The sequence below is a fragment of the Rhinopithecus bieti genome, unplaced genomic scaffold, assembly GCF_001698545.2.
Source record: "Rhinopithecus bieti isolate Rb0 unplaced genomic scaffold, ASM169854v2 scaffold_5022, whole genome shotgun sequence".
In the NCBI taxonomy this organism is placed as follows: domain Eukaryota; kingdom Metazoa; phylum Chordata; class Mammalia; order Primates; family Cercopithecidae; genus Rhinopithecus; species Rhinopithecus bieti.
In genome coordinates, this window is record NW_016804965.1 from 3155189 (window position 1) to 3170861 (window position 15673).

Here is a 15673-nt window from a genome sequence, read left to right on the forward strand (position 1 = left end):
AAAAAAAAAAAAAAAAAAAAAAAAAAAGAGTAGAATTTTAGAGCACGGAAAGTCAAAGCAGAACTAGGGAATTTTCTGGTAGAAAAAGCATCATCCCAGATTGGTGGGAGATTTAGAGACATGTCATCTTTGTTTATGTACCTGTGTGGTACACTAGCTAAAGAAGATAGCCAGAGCTAAGGTATGGTCGAGCAGGAAGTCAAAGCACCAGATTATAATACAGCCTGAAAATCTGAGGCTCCATGTGATTTCAAAATGATGGAGTAGCCTCAATCTGTTCCCCTCCACCCAGTTCTCTACATGACTATGTATAAAACAGACACCCTAAAAACCTGCCTCATTCAAAAATCAAAAATAGAAAATCCAAACCACAATGAGCTACCAATTCACACTCACATGGATGGCTACTATAAAAATATAAAATGGAAAATAACAAGTCTTGGTGTGGATATGGAGAAGTTGAAACACTCTGCATTGCTGGCGGGATGGAAAATGGTGCAGCCACTTTGGAAAAGAGTTTGGCAATTTCTCAAAAAGTTAAACATAGATTTACCATATGATGCAGCAATTCCACTTCTAGGCATAGACCCAAAAAATTGAAATCAGGGATTCAAACAGATACTTATACACTAATGTTCATAGCAGCATGCAGTAAATTCCTATAATTTGATGTTGCCTCAGCATGCATTTTGAATATAGGTTTAACTTTCTCATACACGGAACAGGGCCCAGTTATCCTTGACACAATTTCTAGCTCCCTGCCCTCTCCTAGTACCTTAAGGTGGTCAATCCAGATATATGGTTTATACATCATGTACTGATGATCATCTTCTTGGGACATATACTCGACTCTAATATTTTACTCATCTCACTGACTCCCATAATCCACATAAATGCAGAAACTGCAGCTTGGCGTGCAGTGGCCACACCATGACACTGTGGAATACATGCCTGCTTGCTTTAAACTCACCAACTGGAACTCCCAGCAGGAAATCTGCTTGGATGACACTCTGTACCCCAGTAAAGGTCTCAGTCCATAGGTCTGTCTCTGTCTGGCTCCCCACCTGCTGGTTGAGTTCATTATCCCTGTGACCTTTCCCTCAGCTCTTCCTGGTACCCCTCATCACTCATGAACCTGTAAGTAATAAACTGCTTCTGTTATTTATTTTGTTGTGTTGCCTCCTATGTGTCTGACTGACTGACACACTTCAGCCCAATTTTCTCCTGATGGAGGTTCTTCTGGAGAGTGGCTATCTTGGCAGAAATAAACTCAGGGAAGAGCCACGAAGGTGTCTTCTAGTATTAATAACTGACGAAAGGGACACCTGGTCACAGGCTGGACACTCAGGCAGCAGGCTGTCCACCAGGATAAAAGAGTATCTCCTGAAAGGCACATGGTAAACATCCATGACAATCCCAAAAGCCCCATCAGGGCTGGGGTAGAGTTCATGGCCACTCTATGTATACAGAGAAATACAACAAGCGTTATTGACAACAGCCCAAAGGTGAAAACAGCCTAAGTGTCCAGCGATGGATGAATCAACAAAATGTATATATCTATAATAAAATATTATTAAGCCACATAAAGGAATGAACTTCGGATACATGCTACAAGATAGGTAAAGCTTGAAAACATTATGGCAAATGAAACAAGCCAGGGAAAAAAGAATAAATGTTGTGTGATTCCGCTTATGTGAGGGGTCTGGAAAAGGCAAAATATCATAGAAACAAAGTATAACAGAAGTTCAAAGGCTGGGGGAAGAGGGAATGGGAAGTTATCATTTAATGAATACTGAGTTATAGTTTGAGATGATGAAAAAGTTTTGGAAATAGATAATAGCGATGGCTGCACAACACTGTGAGTGTATTTAAAGCCACTGAATTGTACATTTAAAATAGTTACAGTGGTGAGTTTCATGTCATGTATATTTTACCATAATGAAAAGAATGGTTATAATAAAATGAATAAAATCAGAGAACCACCATGGCAGACTCTTTGTTTAAATATTGGTGGGAAGGGGCAGATAAGGAATGTTAACAAAAGGGACATTATCAAATAAAACAGATAAAGGTTCAAGTAGGTAATTCTCATGGCCTCAAAGAAATTATAAAAAACACGTTCCTTCTAACAAATCAACTCAAAGAAAAAGATACTAGAGAGTAAAGAAGAGATAAGAAAAACAAAGAAAGAGATAAAATGACTCCTAGAAAGCAGGGATGTAGAGGAGAAAAATGAAAATAAAACAAAAACATTGGAGAGGTCACAGATATATCAGAATCGACTCACGCAGGATAAACATAACTGAAATTGCTAAGGAAACCACACAAAATAAAATGTAAAAGGACAAAGCTATACAAATGACTAGAAAGATTAGAGATAAATGTGATGTACCCATAACTTATGTACCATGAAGAAGAGGAGAAAATAACAGAAGAAAATTAAAGATAAATCTAGAAATAAAAGGGGTCTTAAATCTATGTATTTAAAGGGAATATCATGATTGAAATAAAATGATAAAGAACAATAAATTCAGGCCGGGCGTGGTGGCTCATACCTGTAATCCCAGCACTATGAGAGGCCAAGGTGGGTTGATCAACTGAGGGTCAGGTGTTCGAGACCAGCCTGGCCAACATGGTGAAGAGTCATCTCTATTAAAAATACAAAAACTAGCCGGGCGAGGTGGCGGGTGCCTGTAATCCCAGCTTCTTGGGAGGGTGAGGCGGGAGAATCATTGGAATCCGGGAGGTGGAGGTTGCAGTGAGCCAAGATTGCACCACTGCACTCCAGCCTGACTAAAAAATGACTTTTATTATTAGAATCTGGAAAGAAATATCAGGTCATCTACAGGAGAGAGAAATCAGGCTATCTTCAAGACCCAATAATATTCAGCCACTAGATAAAAAGAAAGGACGAAAAGAACTGTATTTGAGTTCAATTTCTTAGCTGTCATAGCTGGAGTCAAGTGATACTGTCTAAAGTTGAAACATATAGCTAAATAAAAAATAATTAGCCCAACCTTTTAAATTACAATTTTTTTAACTTTAGAAAGATCTTTCAGAACCAATAATGCTCATTGTAAAACATATTAATCTAAAAATCAGTAATATCTGGGTTTTGTTAAACTAATAAAGATTACAATCAGTATCTTTTATAAAATCTCATAGATTAATCCACCATCCATCCATTTCTTTCTTCTATGTGTATATATACACACACATATATACACGTATATATACACATATATACATATGTATGTATACATATATACACACATATACACACACACACATATATACACATATGTATATATGTGTATATATGTATATATGTGTGTGTGTGTGTGTGTGTGTATATATATGTATTTCTGGATAATGACTTTAGTTGATCTTTTACCTCTTTCATAGTGTTCTTTAATTTTGTTCTACTTTGTAAATAATGAGGAATTATTATATTTCACTAAAGCAACAAGGTATTTTCAAGAGGCATTCTCTAATTGGCGTTTATTGCAGCAAAGACGATAACCTGTTGCTTTTCACTGACAAACTAAAACCAAGATTTCAGCTCTTAATTTCTTAAGGCCAAGTTTATTAAAATTCTCTCAATGAAAGGAAGATTATTGGTTAATTCCTCATACATCACTGATTGGAGTAAGGCTCTTTAACCATATATCCTAGAATATGCACACTGGGCAACCTCCATGCCTTTACATGTTGACAGCCACTCCCACCAATGATCAGACTTCTCTCTGATGGGTTGAGTACAGAAGAGGAGACAAGCCAAGTGGATAAATGGAACTACACAGAACTTCTGGGCATCTATGGCTATTTTTTCTATTTCTCTAACCTACATTATAGAAGAGAACAAAGTGTCTTAGCATCCCATTCTTCAAGCTTCCTGGAAAGTGCAGATCTCTGATGTCTTTTGCCCTCTACACGAGCCAGTATTCCTGAAATCCTCCAACAGTTTGGGGATTAAGAGTCTACTATTCCCATAGTTTCTGAGCTATGTTGGCATAAAATGGCTATCCCCATACTATTGTGTCCCTGATAGTAATGTTATGTTCATAGTATTTAACTTTCTTTCCAATTTCATGTTTTTATTTTTCTCTTGTATCAATCCAAAAGGTTCTAAAGGACACCAAATGAGATGGATTCTACGGATCAGTTTAAAAACCACAGTCTACTTGTAAAGCTTGGGGAACTTTCTGTTGTCTGTCATGGAAGTCAATCTGTCACAGAAATGAAATGCTACCATTTTGCTCTAAAAAGAACCAGGGCTCTCTGGAGAAAAGACGGATTGCAGGGTTGGGGGAGTGAAGTATAAAACTAGTTTGGAATGTTCTGTTGCACTAGAACATAGGAAAGTGCTCAAAGAACAATGGGGTCTTATCAAAAGGATACAGGAGCCAGCCTAAAAGGGTTCTCACTGGCCAAATCTAAAGTAATTTTAGCAATGAAAATAAACAATCATAGTAATGGATTAAAACTTGGCTGCTTTAGCTATATTCTCATTGTTTCATTCTTCCTCTCTACTTTCAACTCCCTCCTTTACCTCCCTTCCTTTAAGCTGTAACATGGGATCACATTCTCTTGTTTTCCTTCTGCTTCTGGGCAATACCTATTCTCTGGATGGGTTTTTTCTACATTAGAAAAAAATGCAGTTAAAAAAACTCTTAAGTTTTAGTTGTAGGTTTTGGGCTGATCATTGAAGAAAACAATCTCTTAACTGACATAGGTTCTATGCCATTAAAACCAACCTGATGTCAGTGTGGAACATAAAATTGCCTTTTATATAGGTAAGATGGCTGAATATCAGAAACTTCAGATGGCTCAATAACATGATCCATCCAAGCTCCTCAGGAATTTACATTGGGTCTTAGAAGCAAACCCTGAGCCATTATGAATTGATTCCTGGTTTCAGTCATCCTCTGTGCCTTTTGTTTCCTAATGAGGAAGGGTGATTGGTGAAGGGGTACAACATGTGCCTTCCCAGCCTCCCGTTTGATGTCATTTGAATATCACATTTGTATCCTCTGTGAGAAGTACTGCCATGCAGTGAAAAGAACAGCAGACCAGAAGTTAAGAGAATGGATTTAATTCTTGGCTTTCTCACTACCTAGCTGAAAAAAAAAGTGGATGAATCTGAATCATAATCTCTCTCTGTCTCTCTTCTGGAGAAAGACTGAGTTGTAAATGGTGACCCTTCTAGTTCTAATACTTGGTGATTCTTCTTATAAGACTGGGGTAGGGAGGAACAACCTAAACATAAGTTTTATTTACATATGCATTGGAGTTCTTTACAGGAAGACATATCTACCAACCAAATAAAGTAACCAAGGTTAGAGGGGAAAGAAAAAAGAACCCTTATTAAATGAAACTGATGGTTTAGTCAATGCAGAACAAACTTCTAGATTTTAAATTATAAAGAATGTGCTTTATGAATCCATAAATGTCTCTTTAAATGTAATTTAACAAAAAATAAACCTTAGTTTTTTCTTAAAATTCTCTTTTCTTTCTTTTATAAATTATACAAAAGTTGCTAGGTGATTATGAACAGTGATCACTGTTCACAAATGTATGGACTTCAAATCATGCGTCTCTTTTGAGAATCTGTAAGAAAACGCTTGAATGCTTCGGCTCTCTGCTACCCAATATAACAATGCTAAATTTAGTCAGATTTTGGTTTGTCCTCATCTGCACAATGATGATAATCTCTAATTTGGACTTTCCAATATAAGCATTGTTACGAAATCGTCTGTAGTCTAAGATTGCTTAGAAAAGGCAAAAATAACCTTAATTCTTGCAAATCTGAACAACAATATGCAGTATATAAAGAAGAAAAGGCTCATTGCATAACTCAGTAGAACAGCGAATATCCACAAAGCCTACTTCCATGGAGTTAGCTAGCCCTAAAAGCAATTCTATTTTATGCAAGTATGCTTTAAAAAAAATTGTAACCTCCCAGTAGAACTTTCATGAAAAATTCTAGTAAAGTCCACACCAAGAACACGGAAAGTATGTAAGGTATTTAACAAACCAAAAAGATATTGGTCACATTTATACCACCAACTTATTAGATTTTTTGGCTATATTTGGTTTACTTAGTCACCTTAACCACTTAATACAGGTCTTCCTTATAGCAAAATTCTGGGCAAAAGTTATAAATTTGTTTCCACAAAACCAAATGAAGCCAATGTGTCCAGTCCAACAACAGGTTATTCTTCGCTTTTAATCTCCTTTTCCCCTGGTATCTTATGCTACACCCAAATCTTTATTAAATAACATAGTCCTTTCTATCTTCAGAGCATAAGCCCTAAATTAAAATCAAGGTACAGAGTTATTATCTTGAGCCATTACAAAAAGAATTTATGTTCTGAAAGATAAAATAGCTAGTTAAGCATGAAGTCAATAGTATGAGGTATCCTAATGTTTCTGTTGGGTAGAATTTGTTTGGTAAGCCTCCGTTTTTGTTTTTTTCCTTACAAGCATATTAGAATTATCATGAAGTACAGTCTTTTTCTTTTAATGTGTCAGTTCTCTGTATCTGTTATCACCATAAGTACAGGTCAATCAGATATCTTTCAAAATTGAATCTCAGTCAAGGAAAGGTTCCCTGGTAACTGCTTTTAACATTTAGTAACCTGACACTTGCTATTCTTCCAAATGTCATACTTTTCTAGAGTATTTCTATTTAAGAAGCTTTACAATTCTTCTACAATTATAGGACTGTGCTCATTAATACAACCACTTGTTTTGAATAAGTATGAATATTAGAAGTCAAAATGAACTGAACTTCTGCTAAGTCCCAAAATAACATGAGAAAGTGTTTTATTGCCTAACTGCAGGTGCTAAATAAATATAAATAAGGGCCCTCATTCTCAGTCTTCCACAAAGAAAGCAGAGTCTTTGGAGGGTGCTTCAACAGGACAGTAGGCACTAGCTTGGGGTACATTTCTAAGTTCACCTAAGTATAACTTATTCACTCATTCCATGCCTATTTACTGTGCTTCTACTACGGTGACAGGCACTGGCCTAATTGCTGCAGATGCAGTGCTGAGCAAGACAGAAACGTGCCCTACTCTCACAGAATTTAATATCTGTGCAAAAGAATGATATTATCAAATAATCAGACTTTTGAATGTGTAATTACAAACTGAAATAGGTGTTGTCAAAAAGAGCAGGATTCCATGAGAAGTTATTGCCAGGAATCTGACTCAGATTAGGGGTCAAGGAAAGCATTCCTGAAAAAGTGATACTTATGTACAAATCTAGAAGGTGATTATATGCTAATTAGCCTAAAGGACAGTAGGGTAGCGGTGAGGAAAAGGAAAAGAGGAAAATTCTTCAAAACCAAAAAAAAGTAGGTGAAGAGGTCCTACGACAAGAGGTATATTAGTTTCCTATAGCCACTATAACATAGTGTCATAAACTTAGTGGCTTTAAACAACACGGACTTACTATTTAACAGTTCTGGAGGTCCTATGCCCAAAATGAGTCTTAGGAACTAAAATCAAGGTGTTGGCAGAGCTGCCTTCCTTGTAGAGCTAGGGAAGAACTTACTTACTTGCCTTTTCCAGTCTCTAGAAGGAGCCTGCATTCTTGGGCTTGCAACCTCCCTCATCTATCTTCAAAGTTGGCAATACCAGCCAATCTTTTTCACCATGTCATCTATTTGGTCCTCTCTCTTCTGCTTCCCTCTTTTCACTTAGGATCCATGGTCACACCCAGACAATCCAGGATAATTTCCCCATCTCAGTCTTTAACATAATCATATCAGTAAAGTCCATTTTTCCACGTAAGCCAACATATTCAAACAGGTTCCAGGGATTAGGATTGTGGACATTGTTTGAGACCATTATTATGTCTATCATGAAAGAGATCATGTTTTATTTGAGAACTGAAATAAGGTCAGGGTGGCTGGAGAGCAGAAAGTGAGAAGAAAGGTAATATAAGATAAGGCTGGGGAGGTGGGCAAAAACCACAGTATACCTAACACGTCAAAAGAAGATACCAAAGAGGTGACAGACTAGATTTGATATTTTTAAATCCCTCTGGCTACTGGGTGGAAAATTGATTTTAAAATAGCAGAGGTTCAGAAAAAAGATAATAGTAGCAACAGATATTCAGATAATTAAAGTTTCTCATCAGGTTACTGAGGTCATTTCAGATATTTCATTATTTATTAGGTGATTGGATGACTTTGGTTAAATATGTGCCCTAGGGTTCTGTGGGAAAGATTAAATGTTAAGATGCATGACATCCCATTTATACAAGAAGTGTACCAATAATAAACACTCGGTCTTTATACTGCTGCATTGCTTCTGTTACTAATTACTATGCATAACTCTATGCTAGAAAATTAGAAAACTTAATAGGGATGACTTTATGAAAAAATTAATACTGATTGTCTAAGTCTGTTTGTGCTGCTATAACAAAATACCTGAAACTGCGTAATTTATAAAGAAGGGAAATTTATTTCTCACAGTGTTGGAGGCTGAAAAATGCAAGATCAAAGTGTCAGCATCTGGTTTCCAGTGAGAGCCTTCTTGCTGTGTGGAAGGGAGAAGAACAAAAAGGGCCAAACTCCCTCCACCAAACCCTTTTACATGTAAGGGCATTAACCCATTCATGAGGGCTCTAAACACCTCCCAAAACACCCCACTTCCCAACACCATTGCACTGGAGATTAAGTTTCTAACACATAAATTTTGGAGGACAGAGTCAGATCATAGCACTGATTATATGTAAATATATCTCCATTTTAAGAATAAATAGAAAAATTTATTTGAGACCTGAATAAAAAACACTTGATCTATGCAGGAAAAGGATTAGAAAATGTTATAGAGGGGCAGTGTCCAAATTACATTAAGCCTTAGAGGTCACAGGAAGGATTTTGGCTTTTACTCTAAGTAAAACGGGGAATCTTTGGGGAGTTTTGAGAACAGGAGTGACATGGTCAGTCTAATTTTCATGTTAAAACTGGCTGACATTTTGAAAATAGATAGATTCTAGGGGCCAGCACGGAAGAAGAGAGGCTAGTAAGAGAACATGGCGACAATCCAGAAGGGGTGGATCACAGTTTAGACCAGGTGGTAACCGTGAATGTGGGAGGGGCTCATTAGATTCTTGCTGCATCTTTTTTCTGTTTTGTTTTGTTTTTGTTTTGTTTTGAGACAGAGTCTCGCTCTGTCGCCCAGGCTGGAATACAGTGGTGCCATCTCAGCTCACTACAACCTCCGCCTCCCAGGTTCATGCCATTCTCCTGCCTCAGCCACCCAAGTAGCTGGGACTATATGCGCCTGCCACTGCGCCTGGCTAGTTTTTTGTATTTTTAGTAGAGATAGAGTTTCACCATGTTAGCCAGGATGGTCTCAATCTCCTGACCTTGTGATCCACCCACCTCGGCCTCCCAAAGCGCTGGGATTACAGGCGTGAGCCACTGCACCTGGTCAATTCTTGCTGTATCTTTAAAGGTTTTCTAACGTGAAAGAAAGAGTGGTATCAATAATGACTCCGAGGCTTTTGGCCTGAGTAACTAGAAGGATAGCGCTGCCATCAGTGGACACTGGAAGGCTGAATCTGAGGGAGAGATCAGTGCTTCAGTTGAGAACATGATAAGGAATCCTGTTGGATATGCCAATGGAGTGGTTGCCTAAGCAGCTGAATAGGAGCTGGGAGCTCAGGAGAAAGGTTTGGGCTGGAGATATAAATTCGGCAGTCTTTGGCACATAAATAGTCCTTAAACTTTGCGGCTAGATGAGATCACCAAGTGAGAATGTACATTAAGAAAAGCTACAAGAACTCAGTCCTGAGGCATTCAAGCATGAAGAAGTGGGAGTTAAGATGAAGAATCCACAAAGCAGGCTGAGATGGAGCAGGGAGTGAGGTAAGACAAAAACCAAAAAGAATCTAGTGTCCCGGCACTCCTACCTTTCCTTATCTTACACCTACTCACCTTTCAGGTCTCTGCCAAGGGATATTTTATTCCTAAACTTGATTAGGTATCTCTCCTAAGTGCCTCCACAGCATCCTGTCTTTACTGCTTTCTTAGTGTTTGTCACATTGTATTACCATTGTTTGCATTAACTCATCTCTTCCTCTACACTGTAAGCTTCTTGAAAGGAGAAATCAAGTTGTCTTGCTCATAGAGTATTCCCAGAAATTAGCATTGTGCTTGGCACACAATAACCGCTGAACATAAGTTGGCTGAGTTGAATTTGTCAAGTCAGTACTTATCTTCTGGTTTCAGACATGTTACTGGTACGCTAGAGTCCACTATGATTATCTAAGCCACTAGCACCATACATACATTTATTTCATCGTGCTTACTTTACTATGTAACAATTTCAATTTTTCCAACATTAATTGGTATGTCTCATGATTCTGATTCAGGTAGAAGGGAAGGAAGAAGGAAAGCGATACTTATTTGTACATATCATGCATACATACCAATACATTTGTATACATATGCATATATTTGCCTTTCATATGTAGTCACACTTAAGCATTTAACCTTCCTCACAAATTTGCGAAGAAAAGTATAATTAGCTCCATTTTACAAGAGAAAAAACAGGGTTTAGGAATGTTAAGTAACTTGTCTAAGGTCACTCAAATGGTAAAAACCAGGATTTAAATATCTGTAAAGCACTTGCATTAGAGTAGGCAGATAGCCAGACATGAGCAGGAGTGGGGAGCCCCTGAAAAAGGGAAGTCCAAAAAATTTCGCACCCCAGAGGTTGCATGCTAGATATGAGCAAAGAGAGGGGAAATACTTATGTAGAAAGGAATGCCCCCAAACACCCCTTAAGATGCCCAATGATCACTCATTCTGCAGTTAACCTGTCAGAATGTAACTAGCTACATGCTGAGAAGAGGGAAAGAGGGCAAAGGAAAAATTCCTAAGAGATACGCAAGTGCAATAAGTGCAGATTTAACCACGATATGACCTTCCTGGGATGGTGGTAAGGAGAAATGCTGCCATTAGGTAGAATTCGTATCTAATGCTAGGCCACACATGTACATCAACAGACAGCAAGGGAGAATCCTACAAACCTGGGGCGGGAACTGGGTGGGGACTCAAGGCAGAAGTGGGAAACTAATCAGAGACAAAGGCAGAGACTTGAGACACCAACAGGAACTTAAAGGGTCTGACATAATAAAAACAGCAATGCAGAACTCTTGGAGCTGCTGGCTCATCCTCTTTCAAGGAGCCCGCTTTGCCCCGTCTTTCCGAATGTACTGTTCTCTGCTACTACTTTCCACCCAGATCAACCCACTCTTCTCTTGACATGTATGTTGAAGACCAAGCTCTGATTTCTTTTATCTTGCACAAATTCCTATCTAAGGAGTATGGGGAGTCATGCCCTACAAACCATAAATTCTCATCAGGTTTTATTTAACCCTATATCTCATGTCTTACTTTCCAATCTGACTCTGGCGTAACATTATGTGACAAAGAAGAAAATCAAAATATTTTTACCCCCAAACATGTTTCTGTGCCATATTTTCAAAGGGCCCTGCAAAACTGTCCATTGTGAGGGAAAATCTGCATCTGTAAAGAATCTCTATTAACATAGCTAGATGTTTTTCTTCCTGACTCTCCCAATCCTGAAGACATTAACTGAGTGTCTAGCACCTTTTAACGGTCTGAATAGGAGACATTTGTCATCTATTGTCTCTAAGGGCAGCCACTATGAGACTTCAAAAGAACCTTGGTCTCCACAGTCTTTTATCTTAAACTGAACATTTCCTTTCTATTGATCCCAGGTCTTTAGACAAATTCAATCAATTGTCAACCAGAAAATGTTTTAATTTACCTATAGTCTGGAAGTCCCCCAAACTTCAAATTGTGCTGCCTTTCTGGACCAAACCAACATATTTCTCAAATGAATCTCATTGAAGTCTCATGCCTCCCTAAAACGTATAAAACCAAGCTGCACCCCAACCACCTTGAACATGCTCTCAGAACCTCCCCAGGGCTGTATCAGGGGCCATGGTCTCTCATATTTGGCTCAGATTAAATCTCTTCAAATATTTTAGAGTTTGACTCTTTTCATCAACAACTTCCTTCAATAAAAATTTGCTTACTTTACTAATTGTCTTTTGGCCAAATTCTTTCTCTCAAGTAAGACAAGAGCCAAGAACTCCTGCACTTCCTGGTAACACCAGGGTGTGTTTGAGTGTGTGTGCGTGCAAACAGTAGTTTTACAGTATGCAACACAAAATAAATGTCTACTTTAAAAACATAGTTATGTTACTTACTGGAAAGTATAGGAGCAGAGACCCAAAAAGGATCGTTTCCAACAGGATAAGGCCCGATGCCCGGATGCTCTGGAAAACAAAATAAAAACGTCATTACTAACTTACATTTCTAAGCCTGGAGAATTATGTTATTGTGAAAATGCCACAAGGCAGTAGGACAGCATTCTTTGGGGGAAATTAAATAAATAAATGAAAATTGGTTAGTATTCAGGTGGGTAAAAAACAAACATGCAAAAAGACTGATTATAAAGGTGATGATAGGCTTAATAATATCACCAGTGGCTTCATGAGGTTTTGTTCTCTAAAATTTGAATCATTAAACAGTCTGAGCAGCTAAGAACACTATCCTGAAGATACTTTTGTGCCGAGAAGTCTTCTGCCGATTGAAGGTCTTTTCTCCATCAAAGGGTTCGTGGTCTCACAGGCTTCAGGGAATGAAGCTGTGGACCAACCACAGAGGCGAGTGTTACAGCTCCATTAGAGGAACCGCAGACTCAAAGAGTGTGCGGCGGCAAGATTTATTAATGCGAAAGTGAAAGTAAAGCTTCCACAGGGTGAAAGGTGTCCGGGAAGGATTGCCGTTTCCGGCTTGGGTGTCTTATGCTTATATCCCCTTATGACCCCTCCCCTTTTCCTTTTTCTGTCCTATAGAATTAGCTTATTTTCTATCTGCTTGTGGGTTGGTGGGCCTGATTGGTTAAAAACATCAGGCTGTGGCTAGAGCTTAAACTCGCCTTTGATTGGTTGAGGTTTCAATTCCTTAGCTTGTAGCTATGACTCAATTTGGCTTAGCGGAAAGTTCCCTTAGGGAAGTCCCTATTGACCCAGGAAGTCCAGCCAACTTAGCCAGTTAGTCCTTCACTTTCAATCCAAGAAATTTACAAATGAGATCTTGCCTGTATTTCTAAAATATGAGCCACCAGTGCATACTGAATGCTATCCCTAAACTATTTCACAAATACCTGTGGCATAGTGTTGGTGGATTTAAAAAAAGCACATGCACAAGTTCTTGAAGTCTTCATATCTCCCCCTATGCTAAAATATAACCCCTAAAACTCACAAACACAGCTTTGCTATGTGAACAATATAAATCACATTAAATAACAGGGGTATCTCACCTTGTGAACATGCATACATGTTATTCTTTACTCAAAATTCAAAAGAATTAGTTGATTTGATTTTCAAATAAATTTCTGAATAGTTTGCTAAGCATGAATATATCTAATAACCTTAAGATATTTTGTTAGACTTAAAATAGCATTATCTTCTCAAAGCAAAATTCTTAGAATTGAGGCAAGAAACGAAAGACCAGAAAAATCAATCTTATTTTCTACAATAAATTTTGTTTTCATGAATTCAAGCATCAATATAGAGCAAATATATTAATTAATACTATAAACACAAAAGGAGGTCATTTTAGGCATGCTGTGTTTTCACTAAATATAATACAAAATGTATACAGAAATTATACGTGGTGTAAATATCTTAACAGGAAATAATTTGCAGTAGTAATAACTAATTTTGTAACAATAAAAAAATTCTGAAAGGCCAAACCACAGTAGTGCATTATATAAAAGAACTGTCAGACAACTGGATACCCAGAGAGAAAAAATTCTAATTGCCCTTCCAAAAATCCCTGTGGGGCATTGTTAAATATATAGAAATACTTTGTGTAACCCCTCAAAAGAACTCAGTGCTTGCATTAATTTAAGAATTTGGGAATAGAGAAACAAGTTTAGTCAGTGAACAGCCTTGATTATTTGAGTAGCTTCTTGCTATTGGTCATTATGTTAGATAGCAGGTACTTTTGGTGAAAAGAAAATTTCTATCAGCAAGCATTTAAATGGGTTTTGGCTGGCAGAATTCCCAAAGTGGCAAGGTACATTTGCATAGTATGCCTAATTATGAAGCTTATTTTTTAAACTTTCCCAAAAAAGACACAAAAAATGAAAATCCAAAATATTATACATGACTGTCTATAAAATAATTTGTACACTATTGGTTGAGTGAATAAGAGGACATGAAAAGTTGCTGCAAGGTACAGTGAAGAAGACAGACTTTGGAGTTAACTCCCTCTCAGTTTGAATGATGAAATAACCACTTTGCGTTGGGCAACCTTGAACTTCAATGGTCTCACCCATAAGACGGGTATTTTAATCTTTACCTTATCAAATCTGACAGATTTATTAAATATGAAGTATGCAAAATGGCTGGCATTGTACCTGGTACTTAATAAGTAGGTATGTATTCTTCAAGGTAGAGAACAGCAACAGGATGATGACTTTGAAAACTAGAAGGAATATATCACTGACAATCAAATTTTGTTTAATGCTTGTTATCCAAAATGACCCAAAAGGAGACGAATGCCTCTAGCAGGGGACCAACAGTTCCTTCCCAGGGCTGTGGTCATGCTATGGTTTGATGGCCTCTTCCATCCTGCAATATCTCTTGAGATTTTAGGTCCAGTAGGCTTGGTAGCAGTGTCACAACCATCACTACCACGTAACAGCAGCAGGAGTACATGCTTTTATATTTTCTCAGAACAAATAATCTGTCTCCTTTCCATTTGTAATTGTTGAACAATCTTCTTAAGAGTTCACTACCTTGCTCCTGGCTAAGCAGAGGAGCGATAATTTCAGATTACAGATTGGAACTCTGACAGGTGGTTCCATAATAAAATGTAAGTCCTGTTCCAAATGTGCACGTTTTTTCTTTCAAAACATTATTTGGAAGAGCTGGCTTTGTGGCCTCACAGAATGAGCAGGAACACAATGGGTGAGATTTGAAGACAGAGAAGAGACCCAGGCTCCCCAAAATATTTCCTCCACTGTCTTATTGGTACTAGAAAATCTTTTAACTGGCACAGAGCCTTTTATTTTATGCTTGGTACCAAGGATTAATACACAATTTTGTAAGTAATACATTGACAAGTTCAAAGCAAAATATAGGAATCTTGTTTAGAGTCCCACTGGTAGGGTGAGGAAGGACAGAAAAGACACTAAGTATGTATGGGGGGTGAGGGAGGTTGAAAATTGAAGATGGACGAGAGAGATAATGAGCAAAATAACAGAGAGCAAGAAAAAAAGTCATCTACTTCACAGTTGTGCCTGAGATAGAAATGGTGATATGAAACTATAACCAGAGTTGATAGGGGCGGAGCAAGATGGCCGAATAGGATCAGCTCCAGTCTCCAACTCCGAGCGCGAGCGACACAGAAGACCGGTGATTTCTGCATTTTCAACTGAGGTACTGGGGTCATCTCACTAGGGAGTGCCAGACAATTGGTGCTGGTCAATTGCTGCAGCCCGACCAGCGAGAGCTGAAGCAGGGCGAGGCATTACCTCACCTGGGAAGCACAAGTGGGAAGGGAATCCCTTTTCCTAGCCAGGGGAACTCAGACACAGTCCGACTT

The 15673-nt window shown here is 38.1% G+C and overlaps 1 protein-coding gene across 1 annotated transcript in view; it reads right to left on the bottom strand.

The window, feature by feature from the left end:
* Nucleotides 1–15673, bottom strand: part of GPR158 (G protein-coupled receptor 158) — a 451151-nt gene that overhangs the window by 128010 nt on the left and 307468 nt on the right. The window contains exon 5 of the mRNA XM_017870800.1: nucleotides 12262–12330. Coding sequence (XP_017726289.1) covers nucleotides 12262–12330 — 69 coding nt within the window. The remainder of the gene's footprint in view (nucleotides 1–12261; nucleotides 12331–15673) is intronic.